The sequence below is a fragment of the Coturnix japonica genome, chromosome 4 (assembly GCF_054131305.1).
Source record: "Coturnix japonica strain WE chromosome 4, WE-NBRP24, whole genome shotgun sequence".
In the NCBI taxonomy this organism is placed as follows: domain Eukaryota; kingdom Metazoa; phylum Chordata; class Aves; order Galliformes; family Phasianidae; genus Coturnix; species Coturnix japonica.
In genome coordinates this window covers 85,602,566-85,629,466 of record NC_140666.1, presented here as the reverse complement: position 1 = coordinate 85,629,466, position 26,901 = coordinate 85,602,566, and the positions used below count along the sequence as shown (strand labels likewise).

Below are 26,901 nucleotides of genomic sequence, written 5' to 3'. Positions count from 1 at the left end.
GCCCAAAGATAGAAGCCTAAGGGGAATCTTAAGGCACCTGGATGCTTTTGAAAATCTCGTGGTCTACCAATTCGATACTCCATCTTTCAGAACTTCCCAATGGGAAAGGCTGCAGGAGGCATTCTGCTGCTTTATTGATCATAGAATCACAGAACCATAGAATGGCTTGGGTTGGAAGGGACCTCAGAGATCTTCTAGTTCCAACCCCCTGCCTTGGGCAGGGTTGACACCCAGTATATCAGGCATTAGACAAGTTGCCTTGCACTGGGAGACCAGGAGATGTGAGAACACATGAAACTTTAAAATCAGAAAATGAGGATGTAGGAGTGGATCCATCCATAGTTATTTTTCCTCTGAGCCAAAACTGCTTTAGACTTCAGTGTGCATGGGAACAGAATGTTGTGTAAATATCCTAGGACCAGATAATAAATGGTGGTGTCCTTGGGAGAAAAACCTTGCCTCCTTCATAGTAAAATGGCCAGGAAATGTTACCAAGAAGCGTTCAACAGATCATCCTCTAGTTGTAGATCTCATCTTGTGCAACTTAAAGCAACTTTATCAGGATCCATGGCACAAACACAACCATGTAGGTCAAGTCCTGGAGGTTTGACTCAGTCAACACTGCCTTTGAAGTCAATGAGGCTGAAGTTATTGCCTGACATGAGGAGCAGTCCATCTGGGATTTCTCATACGATGAACTTGAATAATAAAAGCGATGATAAAAATACGTAAAATAAATAAAAATGATATTGTCAGCCACTTTGTTTCTGGCTCAGGCTGTTTGTATGTTTAGTCTTGAGTGTTTTTCACGTTGATTTTGTGTATCCAGATTTAATGCTGTCTGGAATCGCTGAGTAAAGGCATTTAGTAACAACAATAACAGAGGGTGTGATTTCATAATCCTAACAAAACAGATAAGGTGGGTTTGGGCTGCTTCCCTGCCTGGCTGTAGGGGTTCTCTGGCTGCAAACCACCTTGGGTATTGAGATAGCTTTGTCTTGGGAGAGGCCTTTGTGCTGGAGCACAGCAAACAAGATCTGGTAGATCTGAGAGACCTGATAGCAGCCTTTCAGTATCTAAAGGGGACCTATAAGGATGAGCACAGACTCTTCAGCAGGGCCTGTTGTGATGGGACAAGGAGAAATGGTTTCAAAGTAAAAGAGGAGAAATGTAAGTTAGATATAAGGAATAAACCTTTTAGAGTGGGGGCGGTGAGGCACTGGCACAGGTTGCCCAGAGAAGTGGTGGGTGCCTGATCCCTGGGGACATTCGAGGTCAGGCTTCATGGGGCTCTGAGCCCCCGATAGAGCTGTAGGTCTCCCTGTTCATTGTTGGACTGGATGGTTCTCAGGAGTCTTTTCCAACTTAAAGGGTTCTATGATTCTAAATAATGTCATCAACGTTTCTCATTCTGGATACAAAAGGAGAGCTGTATAGGCAACGTAAGTTTAGGAAACCACCAACATCGCCACTGAGCTGCATCCCTCAGTGCCACGTCTCCATGGTTCTTGAATAGCTCCAGGGAGTGACCCCATCACCTCTGCATCATCACTCTCGGAGGAGTTGTTCCTGATATACAACCCGAAATATTAGTAGCCGAATTGTAGCAGGTCATTTCAGGTAAAGACACCCCAACAGCCGACTTTCCAGCTCGTTTGGTCTCTTCCCGAGGCGAGACGTAACAGAGCGTTGAGTTGAACACGCAGCCTATGTGCGGGATGTGGCCCGATGCCCCCCGCCACGTCCCTGCTGCCCCTATAGGGGTGCCCACCCACGGTGCCAGCGGCTGTTGCGTACGGTGGGGCCGCAGGGATGCGCGGTGCCCGGAGGGAGCTCCGGAGCTCCGGGACGGGACTCGGGAACAGCGGGGCATCCGCCCCACCGCTAAGGGTTAAGGGGAGCGGCGGGGAGGGCGGGGGCTGCCGGGGATTGGAGCGAAGTTTGGAGCTGGGCGGTGCCGGGCCGCCCTCCTCGGCTCGGCCCCCGCCGCCACAAAGCCCTGCAGGGAAAGTTGCTCGATCGCCCGTTTCTCTTCGCCCCCCCTTCCCCTCCCCCTTTTCCTTCTTCTCGCCCCGACTCCCCAACCCCTTTCCCCTCCTCCCATCTCTCCTTAAACGGGATTCCGGCTCGGGACGGCACCACCGGGCATCCCGCGGCGGCAGCCCCCGGGGCTCCGGCAGGTCCCCGCTGTCCCTCCGCGCACACGCACACACACACACCCCACTCCACCCCGAGAAGCAGTGAGAATTATTACCCCCCACCCCACCCCCTACCCCGCTTCTCTCCCTTTAACCCCTCTCACCGGAGTGGCAAACCGGTCCAGGGGTGCTGTGTCCGCTGGGGAGGGCTCACCCCAAAGCAGCCCCCAGTCCCGGGGTGGGGGGCGATGAGTTAGAGAGCGGCGTCGGAGCGCCCGGCCGGGGGCCGAGGCAGGAGGGCATGAGACGGAGAGCAGCGGGGATGGGAGGCAGCGCTCGCTGCTGAGAGCCGGCAGCGGCCAAGGTAAGTGGGGACCCCCCTATGGAGCGGGTTGGGTTGGGATACCCCCACCTGGGCTGCGGGCACACCTGGCAGCATCATTCCCCGTGTGCCCCCAAGTCTTAATTTCTGCTTCTAACCCTCTTTCCCGCTTGACCCCCCCCCCTCCCCGTAACCCGTCCCAATGGGGCAGCCGATGGTTGGTTGCGGCGCGTTGTGCATCTCGGGGGCACTGGGGAGTCTTAGCGGGAGCTTTACGAAGGTGAGGAATTCGGACAGTGCTTAGAAAGTGAGAGTGTGAAGAGGGGAACGGGGCGTAACGAGCGTCAACCCGATCTGCCCCGGCGTATCGCTGCGATGGCATCGCCCGGAGGTGGTGGGTTTCACGGGGTTTGGCTCTGGGACGCACCTCTGGTGCTCGGGGAAATGAATGGGGGGCTGGAAAATAGGAAAGCGATGATCCGTGCTGGAGGAGCGCGTGTTCCCGGGGCAGAACGGGGCCGGGGCACGGAGCCTGTAGGGCTGTGGAGGCAGCCCTCACCCTCTCCCCCTCCCTTTAACCGAGTTTCTTCGCAAACTGTTAACCTGAAATCTTGGTTTACGGCCACTTTTGCTCGCGTTTTGCTTGCCTTCCAGACTGGTTCTGTGCGGGATACAGGAGAATTATGCATTAACTGTAAACTTAGAGCAGCATGCTGGCCTCAGTGGGTCCCTGATTTATATCAGGCTGAAGCAGAGCGGAGGGCAAAGTTTTGCTTGCTGAGCACCGAGGAATGAATTACAAACACGCTGCAGTTGCGTTTACTCTTCCTGCTCTTGCACTTCTGCAATAGCCCTTAAAACTCTGCAAACTTGTGGGCTGTTTGCTTATTTCCCTCCGTAATCACTCCTCTCCCTTTCCTGCAGCTCCGAGGACGGCAGCCCATACAGCTCACAGGGATCTGCTTTTCAACATGGGATTGCAGCTGGCGCTCCTGCTCGCAGGGATCGTCGCGCTCTCGGACTCAGCGAGAGGTAAGGACTGAGCAGCTCCAGCCCTCCTGCTTGCTGCCTTGCCATGCACACGTGCTCCATTGCTGCCTCTTGGTGCTGCTGGGTGCAGAGTGGATTTGGTGTTGCGGTCGCTTAAGCACAGGTGGGCTCGCATGGGGCTTTCCTCATGCATCCCATTTAATTTTAAAGGAAAACAGCTGCATTCCTCCGTGGATCAGAAATACCTCTCCCCTCTTGTAATCCCCCCCAGCCCCTGCGCTGTATATTCCCACCAGCTAATGTAACAAACACATCCATTAACCTCCCCGGTGACAGACGAATGACAGCTTCTGATAGTGAGAACATTTAAGAACCGGGGCTCCGGCAGTCAGTCGGCTTTCAATACACAGGTTACCAAATGCGTTGACCTGGGAGTGGGAAGGTGCTTTAACCCGAGTATGGGGTCAGAGCAGGGAGGGCTGCCTTTTTCCCTGCCCCATACATGCTGTCTGAATGGGAAATCACCGCTCACAAAAGAGGGGTTACATTGTTCCAGCAGAACTGGTATGTGGCTTTAGGATGTAGATTGCTTCTGCTACACTGTCCCAAGAGGATCAGGGTTGCGTGGATGAGTATTGGAGTTGAGTGAATGAGTACCAGAGTTGCATGAATCGGTGAAAGAGCTTTAAATTACCTGATGCAATGAATAGATCTTAAAACTTGTGTTTCATAGGGGCCATAATTTGCCACAAATAAAACCAAAGGGCTGGGGAGGGAATGTTGCTCTACAAACCCGAGGCTCGATTAGTGCATTGCTTTTTTTTCCATCTTCACATTGGCTCCCATGCAATATTCTGGAGGCAGAAGCACTATAAAATGATCAGCTGGAAGCTGAATGAAAAAGAAAACAGTGCATATAGGCTCAGAGCCCTGTAGCCTGAGTTCCCAGCCAGGTCTATAATGTAGACTCCGTCAGAGTTGTAGGCAGCAGCGTATGAAATAAGACGACCTCGTGGATGGAGGTTATTGCCATAGACTTGAAGAGCTGGTGGAGTTGGTGATAAAAATCTGAAGTGGGCAGAAGAAGACAAAAAGAGTTTTGTGTCTGTTGTGTGCGGAGTGTCGGCTGCTTTCCTGGCAGCCCCCGTTTCGATGCTGTTTGCACTTGTCTTGCTCGTATTCTTTTATTGCCTCTGGAAAATGCAGAGCGATTGACTGTGGGCTGCTGTCGTGTGAAGAAAAGCCAAACAATTAACAGCATTAATTTCAGAACATCGTTGGTTTTACCTATGGAAAAGGATTTTTTGTTTTCTTTCTTCTTTTTTTAAGGCAAAATTAACAGGGTCACAATAGTGATTGGGTTCATTGGACTCGCTCTATTCAGGAGCTGGAAAAATCCATCCCGCTTGTGGATGGAGTGGTGCTGTGGGTTGTTTAAACTGAAATAGAGTATAAAGCCAGGGCCAAACCCATGAAAAATATCATTTGCTCATTGGCTGATATCAAGGCGGACGAAGAGAAGGAAGAAGTGGAAATGTGGTAAAAACAGAGCCACAGCCCTATCGTTACAGTCCTGCTTTGCTTCTCTTTGAAACTGAGGGTGTTTTGAGCCCGATGGGTACAGGCGAAGGATCAGATGTGTATGTGAGCAGAGGTGCCACATCTCTGGCACACTGCAGCCACATTTTGGGCAGCCAGTCATCACTGATTATTGGTTGTTTACTTTGGGATAACTTCAGATTCTTGTAAAAACGTGTCCTGCCATGAATGTGTCCGCAGATTTTTTCCATATGTGTCATGTGGTGGGTTTGGAGGTGGGTAGGTGTCACCTGCTTGGGTCTGTCGGCCACTTCTCAGCCTGAGATTTTTATTTGGAGTGAGAAAGGGTCTTTGTTTTGGCCAAACAACCTTTAGTAGCCCTGTCCCAATTGCAAATTGCACACACGTGGCACAACACGTGCCAGTGTATCCTAACCTGAGTTGTCAAGAGGTGCTCAGGTGAGGAAGGTGTCTGAGAAGGCTCTAGTGGAAGGCATTGGCCCTTCTCTTTTATTAGGCAAAAAGAGGTTTTGGCGGAATTAGGATGTTGGTTGTGTGTACTGCATTGGGTAAGGCTGTACCAAAGTGCATTTGCACAAGGGGGCAGAGGTAAGTTGCCCATGCAATGCAGCCTTGCTATTCCCTGGCAGCTCATCTGCAGTCTTGCGTTAATGTTGCCTTGTAGTATTTTTACCTGTGTATTTAGGTGGTGCCTTTTAACGTGAAGGAACCCACAGGTCTGCCTGATGGGGCCAATGCTGCAGCTTTTTCCCAGGCTGGAAGCTGTGCTCTCAGGCTCTGTCCCTTCTTGCACATTTGCGACCTGTTGTCTCATCACCCGCACACAAAATAGTGAAATAGGGGATTTCTTAGGTATTCAACATAAACTCTTAAGAAAGCAGCAAGATAAAGTATCGAGAGCAGGGCTTGATTTTAGAGGATTGGGTGTGGAACTTATTCTGTCTAAAAGGATGAAGGATGAGTTAGTTCTGTTGAGGTTTGAACCTGTATTTTCCAGTACTGAAATTTGAAGACTTTGGCTAAGGGCTTGTCTACGCTGGAATAACCCTTCCAAAACAGTTAATATGGAATAAATGCCCCAGAGACCAATCTTAATCCAGGCTGAGGACCCTCTGGAAGAAGCTTGTACTTATGGGTGCTCCTTGGGAGTTGTTTGAGTGACCTTCCACACTTCTCTTTTCCCTACTGGATGAACACAGGAACTTCTGTGTGCACAAAACCCACCCTTTGAGCACATAACCTGCTCTCAGTGGGGGAATATCCCTCTTGGCTGGCAGCCGAGGCACAGGGTGACAGCTCCAGCCTTTCTGCCAGCAGCCCCAGCTACGTCAGCCCTTAACCTGGGAGAATGATGCAGGGCCGGTGGCTCGTCCCTCATGTCACTCCATTCCCCTTCCCTCTGCACAGCCCTATCCTGGGCATAAAAACCCTCCTCCGCGGGGACGAATGCCATCTTGGGTCAGTAACCTTTGGTGACTATGTCCTGCAGCAATGTGGCTCCAACCATTCCACACCTCCGGTCGGATACAGGTAATACAATCTGATATTTTCCCGCTGGTGTTAACTCAGTGACACACAACTCAATATTTGTTCCAAATCTGTCAAGTTGCCATTCGATTCACTTTGGTTACCGTATATGGTCACATTGGGATGTGCCTGGCTTGGTCCCGTGGCTTAAGCAAGATTTCGTACGGTATGTTTAGAAGGTTTTGGTAAGAGCAGTGACAACCCTCCTGTTAGCGAGTAAGCTGATATTCTGCTGGAAACTAATTAGTTTGGATGTTGATTTCGTTTTCAATGCCTTGCGTGGGGAGGGGAAGAGCAGGACCTTAATTACTTTCTACTCTTGCGCTTCTCTCTGCGCCACTTGGCTTCCAAGCCTGGTTGGGTCCTGCCCTACGGGGAATGCGTTGTTGGAACTATGTTAAAACTCAACAGTCTGATGCAGAAATAATGCTGTTTGGCTTTTTTTTTTTTTTTTTGCTAAGGGTTGGAGAAAAGGGAATGGGATGCTAGAAAGTTTGTGGTTGCGTTTGTTATTATTGTTATTTCTTGGAAGCTGACTACTTGATATATAAACCACAAAGTTAGGGAAGGTTAAATAAGAGTGAACGGTATTTAATGCGGATAAGATAATGATAATATAGGAGATGGCCGTTGGCTTCTGTTTACAGTCTCCTTTATTTTTGCTCTGGTGTTGTTATCAGGTATAACAATTGGGTAATTCCTCACTTGTGAAAGAGGAGCGCATTCAGATCCACAGTCTGATCCAAATTTTACGTAAGACTGCAGATTTCCTGGTTAACTTTTTTGCTCTTATTCTTGCTTGTGAATAATCTGTCATCACGACTTGTACCGAGAGCCAACAAGACAATCTACAACAATCCCAGCTATTTTTTTTTAAGCCGTGGTTCCTCCCTTCTTCCGAGACCGTCAGTCTCTTTAAACTGTGGCTGTGTTTAAAAACAAAGTACAACATGTGTCATACTGAAAAATTAGATTTTTTATTTTATTTTTTGAGGAATATTACAGAACTCAGCAAATGGCTCAAGTACATGCGGATTTTCCTTTAACACTTTTATAACTTTGTTTTTGACGTGCGGGCGTTGCTTTGACCTTCATTAAAGGACGCAAGCGGCAAATTCACATACGTCTGTTCTATGATGGATCTGGACTCAGCTCAGTTCCAAAGCCAAACTTTTGTCCATGGAAGAAAATTTTATGTGCCGTGAGGCTGTGCTTGAGAAAATAAGAAAAAGCAGTTATTTCATGAGAAAATATTGTTCAAAATAAGCCAAAAAAGCCAAATTGACACTTGTTAGGAAGTTGGTACCAAATTTTATGCTGATGAAGCTGATTGTTCCTTTCCAGTGGGTGTCTTGCTGTGCAATGGTCTGGGATCTGGATGGCCACTGCCTTGACTGTTTATTTTGGATTATTTACTGGAAAAGAGAAAATATTTCTAACCAAAGTGGGAAAATAATAATACAGAAGTTGTCTTCTGCCTATCTGTAATCAGAAAATAGAACATCTAAACCCTTTGGGCACAGCTTCATTTATTCAGTGGGAGAGGAATCTGTGCAGCTTTCTGGCTTTCCTGAGATGTGAAACTCCTGGTTGTGTCTGCAGCAACCTGTAGAAATGTGCTGTTCAAAGGGAGTGTGCAAATGTATCCCTGCATTACAAGTGTCGGTGGCAATGCTCCTTTCTCCCTTTCATTTCGTTAACCCCCTCATTTTGTCTTGTTTCAAAGAGTTCGTCTTTCATCTGCCCTCTTCCTGTGTTTTCTGGTGAGCTGCTCAAGCTGAAATGCATTTGATCTTGTTTTGGACATTTAATTTGGATTTCTATCCCTTTTCTTGCTCTCTGTAATCAGTCTTCCCTTGGAGCATTCTGTAATATAAGCACGCCAGTGTTTTTAGTTGAGTTGACCCGTCCTCGTATTTTGCACCAAACTTTTAATGAATGCTTTAGTTCATAGAAGGGAACTTTTAAAGAGTAGTGAAAATGTGCGAGTTGCAAAGACTTTTGCAAGCTTATTGAACCTGGCACTCATTTGTATCTGCCACGGTACTATGACAAATGAATGAAACTTGCTCAAACAGCCTGATCTTGCTGCCCCAACACTGGATGAGATAAGCAGATGCAGCCTATGCCAGGTGGAACAGGTTAGGACCTGATTTTGGAGCCTGTGAGCATTTGTGCTGTGACTCCTCCTCGCTCCCATGGGCTTTGAATCCACCTCTTAAGGATGACCTGCACAGATTATATGTGATATCAACCGCTGGGCTGATCCCCGCTGTACGCCGACGGCGGTGGGCTAAGGGCAGGATTTGGGATTCTTCCACTTGCTTGTTGGGACAGCTGGGCCAGACTCTTTCTCCCAGAAACACACAGATTCTGCAGGCTCAGGCTGGCAACTGGAGCGTGCATGGCGGGGGCTGAAAGCAACTTGGAGATTCATCACTTTAACTTTGGGTTTTATCTGCGAAGAATGGGTGCCATTCTGCAGGCAGGGTTGCTAGGTGTGGAGGAGCTGACAACTGGCCTAAGTGTTATTTAACAAGTTAATATATGCCGGCTGCTGCTGAATTCTTTCACATCTCCCATTTTTTTTTTCCTTTTTTTTTTTTTTTTCCTTTTCCCCTTTCTGAGTCAAATAAACGGGCTGCTCAGAGGTTGATTGCTTGCCCTCATTACACAGTCTCCCCATTGTATTGCAGTAGAAACACAGTATCCAGCAGCGCTGCAAATAACCTGAAGTTTTTATTTCATCCCAACCACCCTGATTTTCAGGATGAATTTCAGCCAATAACTCCAGGCTACTTCTTCCATTAAGTGTTCAAACTTCATTTTGAGCTTTGCTAAGGGAAGAAAAATGTAAATTGGGAACAGAGGCTTCCCAGAGAAGGTTAATGTTTCTCTGGACTTCTGCATCTCTGTTTCTAACCTCTCTTGAGTAACACTAAGAATGGCTTCTAGTTTGAAAAGGCCCCGAATCGCTGCTCCTCATGTCTGGTAAATGTATTTCAAGAGCAGTTGACGCTGTCTTGGGTAACCTGTCAGGTGGTTGAGAAGTGAATAACACAAGGATTATCAGAACTGAAGTGCCTCTTGGGTTGTGTCACCTTTAATGATTGTTTTAGGAGCTGCATTTGTGCATATTAAATAAAAATACAGGAATAAGAGACAAATGCAGAAATGTTGATATTAAAAATGTGCCCATTTTGCAAATTAATTCCTATTCTCTGTGCTGGGTTGGCTCATGTATGCCTGGTGAACTGTTGGGTGTAGGAATTTGGTACCGCCTTGTACTGACTACCAGTGGTAGCTGTGCACCTCCCAGTTCTGTCCAGAACAAGATGTCCAGGAGGGGAAAAAAGCTGGAAGAGGTCATGGAGGGAAATCTAAGCATTAGCCAACCTCTGGGAAGCAATTTAGTCTGAACTACTGTGCTGATGCTCGACTCCTTGTGAGGTCAGGTATTGAAAGGAGGCTTGAATGGGCAGCCTGTGTGTGTGATCAGGATGGTGAGATGCAGCTATTCCAAATCTGCCCTGTATTTCCCTTTTCTTTCGTGTCCTCCCAGGTACCCCATACAATTATACATCTGGTGAGGTACCTAATTGACTTTTGGCCACGGTGTGACTTGGAGCAGAAGCATCCTGTTGCAAAGGGAGGCTTTCCTTATGAATGTTAGTATTTTACTATTACTCTTTATGAATTTAAATCTTCCGTTTCCTAGACATGTGGTTGGGGTGAGACCAAATCAACTCCAAAGGAGGGGGAAGAAGCAGTTATTCGGCCCATAAGAACAGAAGCAGCCCAAGAGTAGTTAGGCTGCTACAGACCCTGGGGCATTAGGAACTGGTTTTGTTTTCTCCTTGACTAACAGATCTGTGTGAGTTGGGGTAATTGAGGAAGCTGTTTTCATTCTCACCTAACCCAATCTGTTAACACTGGTTAAGCAGTGACAAGTGTCAGAGAAGTTGCAGGTGTATGAACTGCATGTCAAGGATGGAAAGGTTAATGAATAACAGGACAAACCTCTGGATATTATAGGATACCTCTCCAGGGTTGCTGCATGCTTGTTGGGCATTGAGCAGTTGATGTAAAATTGGTGGTTAAAAGCTTTTAAAACTTTTGGATAACTTTGGGATAGGGAATGCTTTGAGCCTCTGCTTCTGGGTGAACCAAATTCTTTAATGTTCTTCTCCAGATTAACACAATATCTTGGTGGCAATCACAGTGTCTGTTTAGCTGGATGAGTAATACTAGGAAGTACTTAATGTATTTTAAGGCACATTTAAAGAGGGATCTGGGAGGGCTATTGCCAGCTCTACCAGCAAATGGGGACCAAACTCACTGCTCCAGTAAGTCTGTTCATATCAAAGCATTCAGAGTCAGGTATTGTTCTGAGTTATAAAGGTAACAGTCCTTTTAGGTTCAGTAGTAGTGGCTGAGTGGCTGTGAGTAGGATTAGAAATAATCCTATCAGAGAGCAGGAACTAGAGCCTCATCAGAGCAGGAACTGGTGCCTCATCAGAGCAGGTTGTGTGTCAGACCTGTGTAGTGTGGCATTAAGCCAAGGCAAGGTTCATCGTGATCTGCAGGAGTTAATATAAAACTAGATTAAGGGATCAGAGCTGATGAGTATCTTTCCTCCTCCTGGTATTCACAACCAATCAGAAATGCAGTATTGCCAGGGTTAATTTTGTTAAGGCCTAATGAGAGTGGAGCTTTCCACTTAATCATGGCTTCAGACAGGTGTTTACTTTTCCTTGACAGGTTTGATTGACAAGGAGTTGTAAAGCCATTATGGAGACATTTACATATGTAGGGGAACGAGCTTTGGACAGTTTATTTCTAATTGCCACATTTGTTATCTGGAAGCGTTTAAGGTAGGGATGGGCAAGGCTTTATCTAGACCAGAGCATGCTTGTTGCACTGAGGCAGAATGCTTTGTCTGATTCCCTGCTTGCTCAAACTGAGATAGACCAGAGGGTATGGAGAATTTTGAGCAATAGTTTGTGATAGTTATATATATATGGACATTAGCCTCAGGATATTTAATTGGAAATTCTTTCTGTGGCTTTTCTTCCCAAGAGTACCCCTATTGGGATGAGCATTGAAGGCTCATAGAGGTGGGAGTCTGTCCACTCATTCTGTATTTTACTACTAATCCTAAGTAATGAGATTACTTAAGAAGTAATAGCAAGTAAATATTCAAAAACAATCTGTATGTTTATAATATTATTAATATTTATTGGGAGTTTCTGGGGAACAAAAAAGACCCAGAGCTCAGCATAAGGTTCCTCTTCTAGATAGCACTGGGAGAAAAAGGTTGCCTCTCTGAAGACTACAGACCAGCTAAGTGGAGTTTGAGGCTTATTTTTCTTTTATCCTAGAAAATCCAATAAATCCAGTAAATTCTTTCAGTGTGGTCTTCCAAGAGTTTTTCAACTTCGTCTGACTCACAGATTATTTGAGTGCCATTATAGACTAGGGGTCAAGCAAGTTAATTCCCAGAACAGTATGCTGCCCTGTTTTCAAACTGTGCTAATCAGGGTTTTGAGTCAAAGCGTGGTAGTTTGCTTAGTGAAATTATTTTCCTGTTAGAAAATTACAAATGGGCTCTGACTATTCCTACTGGCCTCAGACACTGGGGCACATACACACATCACGTGTGTACAAAGCCCCTGTGGATGTGCTCACTGGGAGCAGGGCACTGCTGGGGGCTCAGTTCTCAGCTCCTAAGGTTGAACTTGGAAAATGGGCTGGCTCTGAGGCCTTATTTAAAAATAAAATCAAATAAAAATGGCTACAGTTGCACTCACACCTCCATTGGGACCAAGGGAGGGCTGCATGGAGCTCATCCGAGCTGCAAATTCCGTGTCCTTTCCCAAAGGAGACATTTGGTGGAGTTATTGGGTTACCTCTCCCCCTCGCCTTTTTGTAATTCACTCCTGTTTACTTTTTCTCCTCCTTTCCCTGAGTTTATTGCAGCTGCTTGGGCAGAGGAAATGAATTAACATAATTTACTGGTTTTAGAGCAAGACACATTCCCTGCATGGACGTACGCACATGCAGCCGCCTTCCCAGTGCCGTGCAGAGGAGCGTGTTTACAGAGTCTGGGTCCATTTAGGGAGAACAATACCCTGATTATGGAGGGCAGCCTTTTATTCCCAGAAACCAGAAGGAACCATTCGCCTAAAGTAGCTACTGCCCCTTGAAGGCAGAGGCATGTGAGCTGCTGGAACAGGGAATAAATCTGTTGTAGACACAAACCAGCAGCATTGTTCGTGGCAGAATTTGATTTAGGGCTGGGGGTGAGAAATGGTCTTGGGACAAACCAAGAGCCAAGCTTAAGATCTACCAGCGTGCACAGAGGTGTTGTGGTTGCCAATCTAATTTCTGAGTAATAGCTGTGAGATTTGCTTTTAGTCTGGAGGAGAGTGAGGGGAAACCTCATTGGTCTCTGCAGCAGTGGGGATGGTGTCAGTCTCTTTTCTCAGATGACAAGTGGATGCGAGGAAACAGGCTCAAGTTGCACTAAGGGAAGTTTATATTGGATATTAGGAAGAATTTTGTCACCAAGATTGTGCTCAAGCATTGGAGCAGGTTGCTCAGGTCAATGGCAGAGTCCTCATCCCTGGAGGTATTTAAGATGTGTGTGTATGTGGCACTATGAGTTTAGTGGCAGGAGTTGGTAGGCCAAATTAATGGTTGGATTTGGTGATTCGGAAGGTTTCTTCTAACCTAGATGATTCTGTGATTTCAAGGGGAGTTATTTGGTGCTTTCTGAGCTAGTAAGGCTCTATGGATTTTAGGTGGAAAGATAGCAAATGAACATCCAGCAATACTGGGATCACTTCTTGGATCATTGCAGCTGATCACTTCTAATTGCAATCATGCACCTGTTACTGGCAGATAATGCTGGAGCCATGTCACGTGGAGCTTTTGCTTGGTGGGATTTTTGGGAAAGGTCAAGCATTTGATTACTGTCCTGCTAAACTGAATCATTAGCAGCACAAATAGGTTCCCCCTTCTCTGCCCAATTATAGCTGCTTGGGTCCTGGCAGTAAATGCTTCTCAGGTGTGAAATCATGGCAGTTGAAAACAAAAGAAATTGATTCCAGCACTACCCTGCTTTTCTTCTGCTCTGCTCCTTGCTTTGGATGTCTTTTGTGCTGGTGTGAAGCTCTTCTGGCCTTGGTGTTTAGGGAAGCAGGAGCCAATGTAGAAAAAAATGTGGGGAGTGTAATTATTACAGGAGCACAGCCTGAGCTCATGGCATAGCAGTGTGAATGCAGGTAGCAAAACCTTTACCTTCCCTTTTTGGCAGGAGGGCTCAGGGTTTTGGAGGAGGAGGCCTTTATGTGAACATTTATAACATAGCCCCCAGGGAGTGTAAAATGCGGTAGGGTCGATGGGAAAAAGCACCTATTAACCTGTTCTCATCTGAGCAGTTTGGACTGTTCTGGATGAGCAGCAATTATTCCTCTTTGTTTGTTGTTGTTTGTTTGTCTTGGTTGGAGGGTGGTTTGTTTCTGACCCTTCTGTACTAGAGCTCGTACTGCATCAGGATCAGCCTTCTCTTTGTGTTGCCAGGCTTGTGTTCAACTTGTTGCCATCTTTGCTGCACCCTGGCCTTCCCTTGCTCTCAGTTCTCATCTCAAACAAGTTCCATCCCTCTGAGTCTCCTTGATCACGTCTCCATGGGGTTTTAAGTCACAGTTGCTGTATGTTTTATCCCGAGCCCCAGAGAAGGACAAAATCACAAAGGAATGAAAAGTGTGTTCCCCCAAATGGTCTTTGTGCTTTCTCTCTTAGACAAATGTATGTCTTTCTTTCTCGCTTCCAATAAAACAAAGCAAAAACCCACAACCCTCCCCCATAAAAATCACCATCCTTAAAAAACAGCTCCAAACCAGAGTAACTTAAGCTGGGACTTCTAAGAACTGGTTAAGGATGCAAAGGGCTGTGGTTCTGCACCCTGGAGACAGTAATTGAAATAACAGCAGAGAAGAACAAGCCTGAATGAATTTTAACATCTTCTTGATGACAGTCTTTTTGTTCTTATTCTAATAGCCCATTTCCCTTTTACCTCTGTTAGACTAATGCATATACAATTGTTAAATGCAAAACCATACCAATAATATGAGAAACAACTCCATTATGAGTTGAAGATGAAAAATACACCAAAGTAATTGAAAGAGCTTTGTTTTATAAGTACCCCAGCTTAAAACCAGCGCTTGGCCTTCTTTCTATGGCATGTGTTGGAGGGTATTTTGCTACAGGACAGAAATATCAAGGCATTGCTGGAGGAGGATGACAGCATTTAAAACATTTTATATTGCTCTTGGAACATGTGTCAACAAATGTGTCAGGTAGGTTTTGGGTTCTGCAACAGACACAGCATGATGCAAAATTGTTTTTATAGGTAGTGTAACATTCTAGTCCTGGGGGATAGTGCCCAGAAGATTTAATTGTGTCCAAAGCCTGAACTAATGCCCGTAGTGAAACAGGTGCAAAGGTGCAGCTTATGTATGCACTGAGGAGTGTGTACTACACTCTCATGTGACTTGTATTCAGTGACCACAATCCTGCTCCTGCCCTCTCTGCTGAGTACAAACGGGATTTGTTAATTTTAGGGAGAACTGGACATTATGCCATGATTGTTTTTGATAGTAATTGTGGGGAGATTCCTTTAAAGGAGGGGAAAAAAACACACAATTTAGAGATGTTTCAGGTAGCAGCAATGTGTTTTCATGCATGCTTAAAACAAGGTCTGCCTGTACCTAAGCATTACTCCATGTCCTGCTGGAGCCCACCTTGGGTTTCAGTTCCCTTCCAGACCAAAGTAAAGCAACATCAACATAACGTTTTGGAATCTTAGGGTGGGGGAAAAAGCATTGAGAAAGACCAGTTTCCACACATACACACACAGAAAGAGAGGTTCTTCCAAAAGATCTCATTTTGCTTGGAAAGATTGCGGTGGCTGTTGAAAGGGCATTTGGGTGGAAAAGGGCCAAGCAGCCCTAGGCATAACCAACACCCTCAATTGAGAAATGTTTTCAAACAGCGATGTTGTTAAGAAGTAATTAAAGTCAAATAAAACAAGGAAAATAATTTATGACATCCACTTGAATTCGTCCTGGTTTGAATCCACTGAAACTCATGTAGCGTGACACTGGATACACGCAAAGGGAAGTACAAAAACAAGTCTTTCAATGCACTTTTGTACACATGAAAGTTTCTGACCTCATACACCATTTCAACCAAGTGTTTAAGCACAGACTTGCTATTAAGCACCCGAGAATCCCTTTTATTCAAATAAATGCTTGCGGAGGATCCATTGCATTGCTTATTTGAAATGTGAAGGACCTAAGCATAGGTTGAAGTGGTAGTAATTATTTTGAGAGGATACTGACCCTGATGGTTTTTTCTTTTCTATTAAAATAAGTTTTCTAGAATCATGAAAACTAGAGAAATAGGGGAAAAATAGGGGAAAAAAAAGCAGAGCCCGTGAGCCCTGAGGGTTATGGAGGATGGATAGAAAATGAGTTGTGCAGCTTTAGGCAGCAGCAGGAGAATAAGAAAGTAACTTTTGTGTAAGTTCTCTAAACCAATCCTGTTATTTTAGAGCCTATTTTATAGTTTTTGTGTTCTTGAGGTTGACTGTACCCCTGTTACACAAGGGCCTCAGCCTGGGCAGGAGAGCACCCTTTGCATTTGCAGTTCTCGTTGCTTCATCCCTCTGCCTTTTCTGCAGGGCTATATTGATTGAAATGTGGAGGAGGAAAAAGAGAAGAAAAGAACACTTCTGGTGGCCAACTGTGTCACTTCAGTTTTTGCCAGTTCTTGAGGAAGATTTGTGAGAATAGTCCATAGGGGAAAGGTTCAGGTCAGAGGTAGAATTCTGCTTGCCCCATATTGGAGTCATTTAGGACAGCTCTCTGGGGAGTGTCCATCTGTCTGTCCTTTCCTCTGGGGTTGACAAGAGGCAGATGGCCTCCCCCTGGCTGCTCCCTCTGTCACGTTACAAATGAGATGCTGAAACACAGCCTGTGGCCTTGAGACAGCTCTTCTCTTTCTTGTCTGTTCTACCCATCAATTAATGTCATGTAAAGGTGTTTTATAAGTATTTTATAACTTTTTAAAGAGCGAGACCCTTGTGAGGGGAACTCCAAGCCCTGTGTGGGGAAACTGCCAAAATCTCACTGTACAGAGTGTGGCTTCACTACAAGGATGGTGAGGCACTGGCATAGGCTGCCCAAAGAAGCCATGGATAACCCTTCCCTGTAGGTATGCAAGGCCAGGTTGGATGGGGCTTTGGGCTACCTGGTTTGGTGGGAGGTGACCCTGCCCACTGCAAAGGGCTGAAACTGGATGGGCTTTCAGGTTTCTTCCAAGCCAAGCCATCATTCTGTGATCTCTCCCTATGCCAGCACAATGAGAGCAAGCAGCACTGCAAGTCATTGTTCACTCATGTAGCTCTTGGCCTGTGCAGTGGGTGTGAAGCACAAGGAGTGAATTATGAAAAAATAATTACAAATTATGCAACGCGTTTCCTGATGGAGAATGGCAAGATGATGGCAGAGGCTTTCAGGCTTACCCGCTTCCCATCTCCTCTTCAGCCAACTTCCAGCAATTTGGCTGTCTGTTTTCTTAGGAAACAGCTTCCATCCAAAGGCTACTGAATTTTACTTAAAAGCTGGTTTCTGTTAGAGCTGATAAGGCAGCAGCCAGGCTGCAAAGATAACACGGGCCATTGAGGCTTCTTGGTTTTGTCTATATTTGGGTTTCTTAGCAAGCATTCGACACATGTTGAGAGCCTCTGGAGATTTTGGGTTTGGTGAGTTCCCCCTCTCTCTTTCTTTTTGGTCCCAGAATACTTTGAGGGTGGTTTTGGAGTATTAACAAAAAAGAAGTGCTAATGGAGTTTGTGAATTGGCAGTATTTGCTAAAGGGAGCAGGGCAGGTGGGCGCCAAGGGAGGCTCTGGCTCCTGCCTTTGTGGTAGTCCCAGCTGGAAATACTGCCTTGGCCCTGGTTTGAAAGGGGCGAGAAGCAACGCAGAACCACCCCTGAGTGCCCAACACTGGCAAAAATGTGTCTTGGTGTAGGAAAGCTTGTAACTGATTGATTGCCTTTTCAACTCACTTTGCTTCCATCTCCAGCTTTCCTTTTCCTAAAGTGTTATCCCCATTTGGGCTGTTGGCTTTTGTTAATTTGAAAGGGGTTGTTTATGCTTGGCTTATGTAAACCAGAAAATATACTTTTCCAGCCCCAGTTGATTAACCTGTGGATAATAATAGCCTGGCTTTGACCCAAGCAACCCTTTAGTGACATAAGGTATGCTTGCATCTTTGTTATGACCCTACTACATCCCAGCTTGCCCACTGCCTGAGGCCACTTTGTGGATCATCATGAGACACGTTAGGAAATCTGGCAGGAAATCCCACAAAACAACAACAAAACCACAAATAATTCATGGCACAGCCCTCAGTGCTGGGTTATTTACCTGCTTTTTCGTGTGTGGAGCTCTCAAGTGGTTTGCACAAAGCATGCTGTTATTTGCTGACATTAACGTATGTTGTTTTCTCAGTGGTGTTTCACCATAGGTGGAATTGTGATGCCCAACACCAATTCCTGCTTTCAAGTTTCAATGCAATGAGCATGCCTTCGTGAAGCTTCACAACAGTGTTTATGGGGATGTGTTCCATGCCTATAGCATCATGCAGGCATCCTCATCCAAAAAGGTCAGAGCAGTGTGGGAACAGTGCTTTTATTATGCACTTCTGCCCAGTCAATCTTTCTTGCTCTTTAATGCAACCTGTCGCATATGAAATTAATTTCAAACATGCATTTGCTCTCAAAGTAGCATTCTTCACACCAGAAATGTATAACAGTAGAAGAAACCACAGCCAGATGTCTATATTTATAGAAAAAACTGGCATGTTCTGTCTGGCGATGACAGAACGTTTCAGTGTATTTATGAAGTGCTCGTGTTTTTAGAAATAGAGAAATCCAGTCAATATCAGTAGAACTATTCATCAGACATCCTGCTTTCCACCCCCCCCTCACCCTCCCCTTCTTAATTTTAACCAGCAGAACATGTTTCTTTAGTTGATGTAGAAAGAAAAAAGGAGTTGGCCCCACCTCTCTGTCACTACTGTTTTTTGTTTTTTTTCCAGCTTCATAAACCTATTTATTTTAGAGAGGCATATTTGGTTTTAAAATAGTTGTTACCAACATCGTGCAGTGTTGATCATGTTCTTCAACATCAGGCATTGAGAATTAACTGTTCATAGAGCTGAAGGAGTTATTTCTACTCCAGGGATGGATCTTGCTGCATTTTTTCTGTTTTAAGAGTAAATTTTTGCATAGCTGCTACTTGTTTGTGTTGTTACCATGCAGAGGTTCTCAGATTGGGATCTGGGTGGATTGGAGGTAAATTTGGATCAAGCCAGAGGTGTTGGAGGGTGCTGGAGCCCAGGGGGACCAAGTTTGAACCCATCAGAAATTGTGTCCTTGAGACCTGTGGCTTTGTCTTAACAGCTAAATCAAACAACTTGATGCCTCAGTTCAGCCAGGTGTCAAGGCTTTGGCTTATATACCTGACATAGAGACTGGAGAGCTTTCTGAATTAAAATCTGTAGAAATTTCCACAGTTGCTGGTTGGAAGATACTGTCTGAGACCAAGAATGCTTACCTGGCAGTACGTAAATTTAAGGGATTTTTGGTAGATATCCTTAAGTATTAGCGTAACAAATGAGGAGCTGTAGAGAGATAGAAGCAAAGCGGCTCCTTCTGGGATTTGCTATTAGAACACAATTGCTAATCTGTGCAATCTACAAATCAAGTTAATTGGGTTTGCTCAGGCTGTTTCTTTCACGATTGCTAAGCACGGTAGCTTGAAGGCAGTGGGGGTTTGGCCTCCCAATCTTTGCTGCATATTTGTTTTTACAGAAAATGCCTTTGATACATGTAAGTTATATTTCCGTGCATTACAAATGATAGATTCCTCCCCCATATCCTGTGACAGCCTTCCCTGGAGACAGACAGTCTGTGTTGTTTTAGCAAGATGAAGAAAGATTAACGGGAAAAGTTTTGCTAGTGTTTGCAAAGACTTGGAGCAAAAGGGAAAGGTTTGGGCTGAGGATTTAGACAGAAGGAAAAAGTGTTTCTGCAAACTACTGCCTGCACTCTGTGCTTCTCTCACTGTCAAAGAGCACCAGTACAATCCCAATGAGCCCAAGGGAGCAGGACTAATATGCATTTGTCTCCTTCAGTATTAAGGCACTGTGGCTGTGGTTGGGAGCTTCATACAAGCTAATTTCTCTGTGTGAAATATTGTATGTATTTAGGAAAGGAATGGCTGTTCTTCCTACTTATAATCAGTTTGTTCCCCAAGATTAATAGGCCTTGGGGCTCACTTATTATCATGCAGGAACTGGTGTCCAGAGTAGGAGGGGCTCAAAGGTCTGACCCGAAACCTTGCATGCTGTTTTCTTTGCAAAGCATGGACAGAACATAAAACAAATCAGTAAATCAGGTTGAAGCAGTTCTGTTCACTGAAAATAACTTCATTTCACAGTGACCCTGAAAGCGAAGACTTTTTGTTTTGAAGCATCCTATCAGAAGATTTGTAGCTGAATTTAGGAGGTGGAGCTATAAGAAAAACTTCCCTCTCTGTCCTTGGTTACAAGGCTGGTGAAGCACAAGAAGGACTTGGTGGCCTTCCCCATGGCTAGCTATAGGTCAGTATAGCAGTTACTGCATTGTGTGAGTGGGAGAAGATGGGCATGATGGCCACCATGACAGGGAGCTGTTACAAAATGTGCTCTGCACAGAGCTCCAGCGATCCCTGCTCTGCTGTGGTTAATTTCTCTTAATTTTGAGGGAAATCCTGATATTTCCTGACCTCTTTTACTTTTAATGAGGGCATGAGTAGGGATTGTTTAGCCCAACCTGTTTACCTGCATTAAAATGAGATGCATCATGCCTGAAAGCACCTCTTTGTTCTCAAGAGTAAAGAGTTGTAAAGGGAGGCAATGCAACCTTCAGGTGCCTCCACTGCGTATGTCTGAAGTTAGAAATGAAGTAGTCTTGATGAGCTGTTTCTGTGCTTGATGGTGGAAAGTAGAAATGTCTTATTGGAAGTGGAAGAGGTAACCCTAATTTAAATCCAACAAATGTGAACTCACCCTCAGGCTGCAGTGCGTGTTAGTAAAGTATTAATATATAAGCCAGCCCATTTCCATACACAGGCAAAACTTCAGGATTCAGCTCTTTGCAAAAAGCTCAGGTACCACCAAACCTCTCTCTTAAAGGCTTACTCAGTAGGTCAGGGCTTCATAGACTTTATGCTCTCTATCTGCTTGCACAGAGAGGTGTTACTGTGAGTCCATTACCCTGGATTGTTTATTTAACACCTTTCTTCTGCCTCTTGGAAGAAGCCCCATTCCAAGTCCTAAATATGTGTTATCTTCTGCTCCCTCAGTGTAATTAGGGATTTGGGGATTAGACGATGGGAGTCAATGCCATCGCTGCTGTTCTGCATGTTTTGGAATGTGAGGGAAGAGGCTGGGGGTGGAAGAGTTCTTGTATGTGCAGTTTATTGGTGTGTCTTTGGTAAAGTTTTATTGCTTTGCTAAAAGATGTTGAGCTCTATGATTTATTAGTACTGCCACAGAGACTTTATAAATGATTATTTCACATTCCATGAGATCTTAGTGAGTCCTGCCCATGGTAAGGTCAAAACGAAGGGGTATTTGACATAGTACTGCTTTACTTACAATAACAACTGATAACAAGCCTAGAAAATAAGTCAGTCTCTTTGCAGGGCGCGTTATCTGGCAGCAGATATCAACACAGCCTTCCAGAGAGAACTGTTGACCCTTTGCTACATGTTGTCAGATCTCTTAGAAGTGCCATGGCAAATCTGCATGCATGCACCCACATGCTTGAAAGTGCTTTTACTTGCTATGGAACAGCCATACCAATGTTAGTAATTATTCCTGGCAAGAGTAGTACCTCCTACTAACCATGCAGGGGAATGGCATTTGGTTGGGAATGACCATGCCCAGTTGGCATACAAATGAATTTGCAAACATTTGTTTTCCAGAGATACACTCTAGTAAAAAGTCAATATGGCCCACTTGCTGCTTTCCAGAGCGATGGGTCAAGTCCCCACACCAGGGATGGGTAGTCTCATAGATTCATACCTGACATAGTCCGTGTTTCTTGGTCTATTTCTGCTGCATGTTCAGATGGTTATTGGATTTTCATTTATTTATTTATTTATTTATTTATTTATTTATTTATTTATTTAGGATTACAACTTCCACATTGCTTCAATGCTGTAGCAACTGAGGCTTTAATGAAATCAGTAATTATTGCAGCTTGCTTAACAAATAAATATTATGGAGCAGAGAACTTATTGCCATCTTGCATTGTAGGCCTATTAACTGGGTCTTACATTTGACCTTGCAGTTTTGCTTGGGCCAGTTTGGAAGGACGTGCCGTCCATGGGACAGCCTTGCCGCATCTGCACTGGAAGAGATAAGACAGCAGTTGCATCATCTGCTAGCTCTCCCCTGCTTCCAAAGGGGATTTTATAATGCTCTGCTAATTTTTCTTAGGCCACTAGTGGCCAAGTGAAGGCATTCCTTGTCTGTTGTTTGTGAGGAGAAACGCTAGATTACAGCTTTTCTTCCTGGAATCGGTGAAGCTGATGCCTTGGATCCTCTTCTGTAGATAAGATTAAGAGCACTGTGATCAGCATGCTCCTGCCAGTGGTTCTGACAAGCTTAGGGGGCAACTGCAGAGAGGCTGTTTTGGACGATGAGGAATTATTTGAAAGGTTTCCCATATCATTTGTCAAGCACCTTTTTCTGGTAGAAACTGGAAGGAGAGGCTTTCCTTAACGCGTATATATACACGCATACGCACGCGCACACAAACATACTGTGTTGTTTCTTTTGCTGCAGTGAAGGGAATGAGTCACTCATTTGTTTGAAGCACTAAAGAAAGGTTCTGCATGTTCCCATTGATACTAAACATGAAGTTGGGTTTTCAGTGGTTTCTTTTCCCGTCCCTTTCAGTGTGTTTAGGTTTTATATCACAGAGGTCAGGAATTCGTGTTTGCATTCACTGCGTTCAAGGAGGAAGGTGCTGTGTAGTGTTGAGCTCTTTTTGGCTGTCTGTCCCAATCTGCTGTCACCAAAACACTGCAGAAGTTTTCAGCTGGTGATATTTTCAGTAGCCGTTTATATAGGAAACTTGTCTGATCTGTCAGCCTCATGTATCTGAACTCCAAGGGGCGCAAACCTGAGCCCCAAAGGGACAGATATCCACCTAACATCAGAAGACACATTTACGCCACTGTTTTAACTTTAATTGGATCTGTAATGAAACAGGCAAAATCATCCAGTCTGCACATCCACAGACCGTATTTGGGATGCTCTAAAAGTTGATGCAAACTCGACTTTTTAAAGCAGAAAACGTGTCTGAAAAGAAACCTGAAGTGATGTGAAGTCGTGCGCTCTTCAAAGAAAAACTCCACCCCGTTTTTCCCTTGTGGTCCTGGAAAGGGTTTTATCTTGTGCAAAATGCATTTCCCCCTCTGCCCCCTCCCCTCAGCCAGTGCTGTAAGCCTGCTTTTGTTAGGCTGCTGTCCTGGAGTTAAATCCTGGAAACGTAATTTATTCAAAGTGTTCCGCACACATGTAAATGGGCAAAACTTATTGATAGCTGAGTTAAAGTATCTCTTTCTTCTGCATAACAAGGCACTTTTGCTGAATCTTTCAGCCACTGGCTTTGTTCCTCGGATGAATGAAAAGAGCTTATGGAAGGAAAAGAGGCAGACAGCAAAAATGCCTCTGGTGCACGTTGTGTGTTTGCACAAGAAGCATGCAGAGAGATGTGCAGCACAGCAGCACGTATCCCCGTTGCATCAGAAGGTGCACATGTAGCACACAAACCCAACAAATACATGTTTGACTGAAGATGAGCTGCTGTGGCTGCATATATGGGCATGATGTGAATGTGTTTCTCTGAAAATCTCCAAGCGTTCCCATGTCCACCTTTTAACTGTGTAAAATAACAGTCCCCTAAAGGATCTTGGTATTTGTGTATTAAATTCTGAGCACACAGCAAACTCAGCTGAACTTTCTGCTGCTTAAGCAATACTCTTTCCTCCTCCATACAAAGCCTTGAATTAGCTAATTAAAATCTAGCTGAGAGAGGGAACAGTCTGCAATGTAGTGAACTCACCAGATTTCTGAGGTCATTGCTGGTACAGAGTTCCCCCACTCTGTCCCATGAAAAGATTTTTAAGTATTCATTGGAAATCTCCCATGGATTTAACTTCTTCCTTTGTTTTGCTTTGCAGTAAAAGCTTGATTGAAAGTGGCTGTGGCAGCAGTAATGCCTGGCTGAGTTTGGAGAAAACAAGCTCTAGGCCCATTTAGACGTTTCATTTGAAAGCAGCTTCCATTATCTCCTATTAGACGCGGTTAGTAAGTAGCAGGGTGAATGCATATGTGTTTATCCATTCTGACTTCTTTATCAATTTTATTTTTATTAATCGCTGTTTTCTTTACAAGAGGAGGGAATTATTTTGTATATTAATTAATGTCTGGTAAACTTGGATCCATTTTTTCTAGGGATAAAGTTTGACAGAAATCCTTGGAGTATTAAAGCAATTGATTCCAGAGTTCAAATAGAATTTATTCTTACTCTGTGCATTCATCTGTTTGAATTTCTTCAGCATTCCATGAAAGACAACTGAAGATAATTTGGGATTTCTTTTTTCCCCTCTTCATTTGTTTTTGTTTTTGCTCTTTATAAAACTTAGGATTATATACCGGTATTCGAAGTACAAATTAGGGTTAGCTGATCAAAGCTGCCCTGTGTTTTATTAAATGTCTTGCTTTCTGGACTTCATTTAACACAGAGAGCTGAGGATAGGAGCAGTCCTGCATGGGCAGCACAGCTCCACTGGCTCAGCGGTACTAGATGAAGATTTTGACTTTCCTTTACTGAAAGAATACATCAAAACGTGAAACAGAGTACTTATTTATTGCAGGATGTGTCTGGAAATGTTTGTCTTCAGGTAGTAGGGCTCATGGAAGCAGTACTAGCTTCTGTAGTATATCCTACTCTGCTGAGCAGGGAATTCATTGCATGGGGAAATTCTTCCCTCTCTATGTTGGGACAAATAACAATTGGTTGGCAGAAGTTGATGCATTTAAAAAGGTGTTTCTTTCTGGAGAACCTTCTCTTCCCATGTCCTCTCCTGATTCCAGTTCATAACACAACTGAAAAATCATACAACAAAACATCTTCTAGATTCTACTGAATGATCCAAGGGATGGAACACCTCCCCTACAAGGACAGGTTGAGAGAGTTTGGCTGATCAGCCTGAAGAAGATAAGGATCTGGCATTTTAATATCTAAGGGGGTTCTGTAAGAAAGAGGCTGCCAGACCATTTAGCAGGGTCTGTCGTGATAGGGCAAGGGGGAAATGTTTTCAAACTAAAAGAAGGGAGATTTAGGCTGAATGTAAGGATGCTGGGTTTGTTTCTTTTTGTTCTTTTACAATAAAAGTTGTAAGGCACTGAAACAGGTTGCCTAGCGAGGTGGTGGATGCCTCATCCTTGGAGACACCCAAGGTCAGCACCTGATGGAGCTGTAGGTATTCATGTTCACTGCAGGAGTGTTGGGCTTTAGATGGCCCTTAAAGATCCAACTCAAATGCTTCTATCGTTCTATAATTAATGACCTAAATCTTTCTTCTTACAATGTCAATACCTGGAAAGTACTAACACTTTAAGGATAAGAACGTGTCATCTTGATTTTTCTTAGCTTTGCTTGAGGTTGGAAATCCTTGTACCTGTAGCTTTTCTGTCCTCTGGCCCCTGCCAGTGAAATTCATATGGAAATAAATGTCACAAACTAAAAATGTATTTGCTCAGAGTTGACAGTTGAATCAAAGCATCCTTGTGGTGGTGGTTGCAGGGCTTGCTTGCTCTTTGCAATTTGAACCTAAATCTGGAAATGTTCAGACACTTCCAGGGTCTATCTGAGGTGGTAGGAAGGAAGGAGTCCTTCTTAGCTCATAGCTGAATTGTATGAAACCTCAAGGTAATTTCTGTCCTCCATGGTAGCTTTTCCTCGCAGGTCAATTTTGCCTTGAGCAGGGAAGGAGGAGTTGGGACCACATTAGGCCTTATTCACCACTGTCACAAGATGTCCTGAGTCTGAAGGCGTCTTTTGAATTGGCTGTGGTTTCAGTCAAGGATTTAAGTGTGCTGAGCAAAGCAAAGGACTTTGGCAAGAGGCAAGAGTCCAGAAGGGTCTCTCAAAGTCTTTGTGATGGGTGTTAGTCCTAGCCTGGTGTAATGGGTAAAAAGATGACCGAGTTCTGTGCTGCTGTGTGTTTTGGGCACTTTGGGGGCAAGGTTCATGGGTAGACAAAGCAATGTGCTGTATGGATTAGTTTTAAATTAGCCAAAACAGAATTATTTAGTAAAGACTCATTTCTCAGGAGGGAGCTGGTGCTTTCAGGCTTGGACATGGCCTGCACGCAGGGCTCCTGTGAGCTTTATGAGCACAGCCATGAAATTAGCCATTTAACCATGTAATGACTTTATACTGAATCTTCCAAAAATGCAGTGTATGCAAAAGTGTCGGGAGTGTCAAGTGTTCTAATGACATTTCTTTGGCACATTTCCTGCTCAGTCGTTGTCCTTTCCATCCCTTGGCCTGCAACTGTGTGGAGGTCCCATTGGCAGCTTTGCAATGACCTTGTGAGCCTTTCTGTTCCTCATGGAGCCAAGTCCACCCTTCGCCTGGGTCTGTCTGGCTTCTGGCTTGCTTCAGCTATCATGCCTGGCATTGGCCCTGCTGCTGTCACGGACAGCAGGAGCATTATCTCTGGACCTAGCGTCTGATGAGGCCATCATGGGGCAGGAGCACTTACTGGAAAATGATTCATACTAATTAGATGGCTTGAAGGTTTCTTGTGGAGCAGTAGGAGGGAAGACACAGAGGTCAGTCATCTTTATTCTTCAAAAAGCCATCATCACCTGATAAAGATTCAACTGCCTTAGGTTTTGAAGAGGATGTTTCATGCTGCTTCAGCCAAAGCGGGGAGTGAAGACTTCAATCCTGTGACCTTTGTTCTCTAAAGAGCATGTCAAGTTTTGGCTGTGCTGCTGGCCTTGACTTTTAATTGTTGAAGAGGATGTGAGATCAGCCCTGAGCTTTTGTGCTGCAGCTTACCCGGTGAGAGAGGGGAAGTGCTGTGCTTCTCCGCACACCGCTGCCACAATTTAATTGGAAAAAAACATAACCCCTTGCTTCCCCCATATAATGAGCT

At 44.8% G+C, this 26,901-nt stretch overlaps 1 protein-coding gene across 2 annotated transcripts in view; it reads left to right on the top strand.

The window, feature by feature from the left end:
- The first annotated feature begins 1,986 nt into the window (after positions 1-1,986).
- Positions 1,987-26,901, top strand: part of FGFRL1 (fibroblast growth factor receptor like 1) — a 155,773-nt gene continuing 130,858 nt past the window's right edge. Inside the window, exons 1-2 of one of the 2 annotated variants that reach the window (XM_015862663.3) lie at positions 1,987-2,502; positions 3,385-3,492. In XM_015862663.3, the coding sequence (XP_015718149.1) occupies positions 3,432-3,492 (61 nt within the window). In that variant the 5' untranslated portion in view covers positions 1,987-2,502; positions 3,385-3,431. Of the gene's footprint in view, positions 2,503-2,947; positions 3,273-3,384; positions 3,493-26,901 lie in introns of those variants that run through there. The other variant, XM_085547513.1, reaches the window with a different exon arrangement.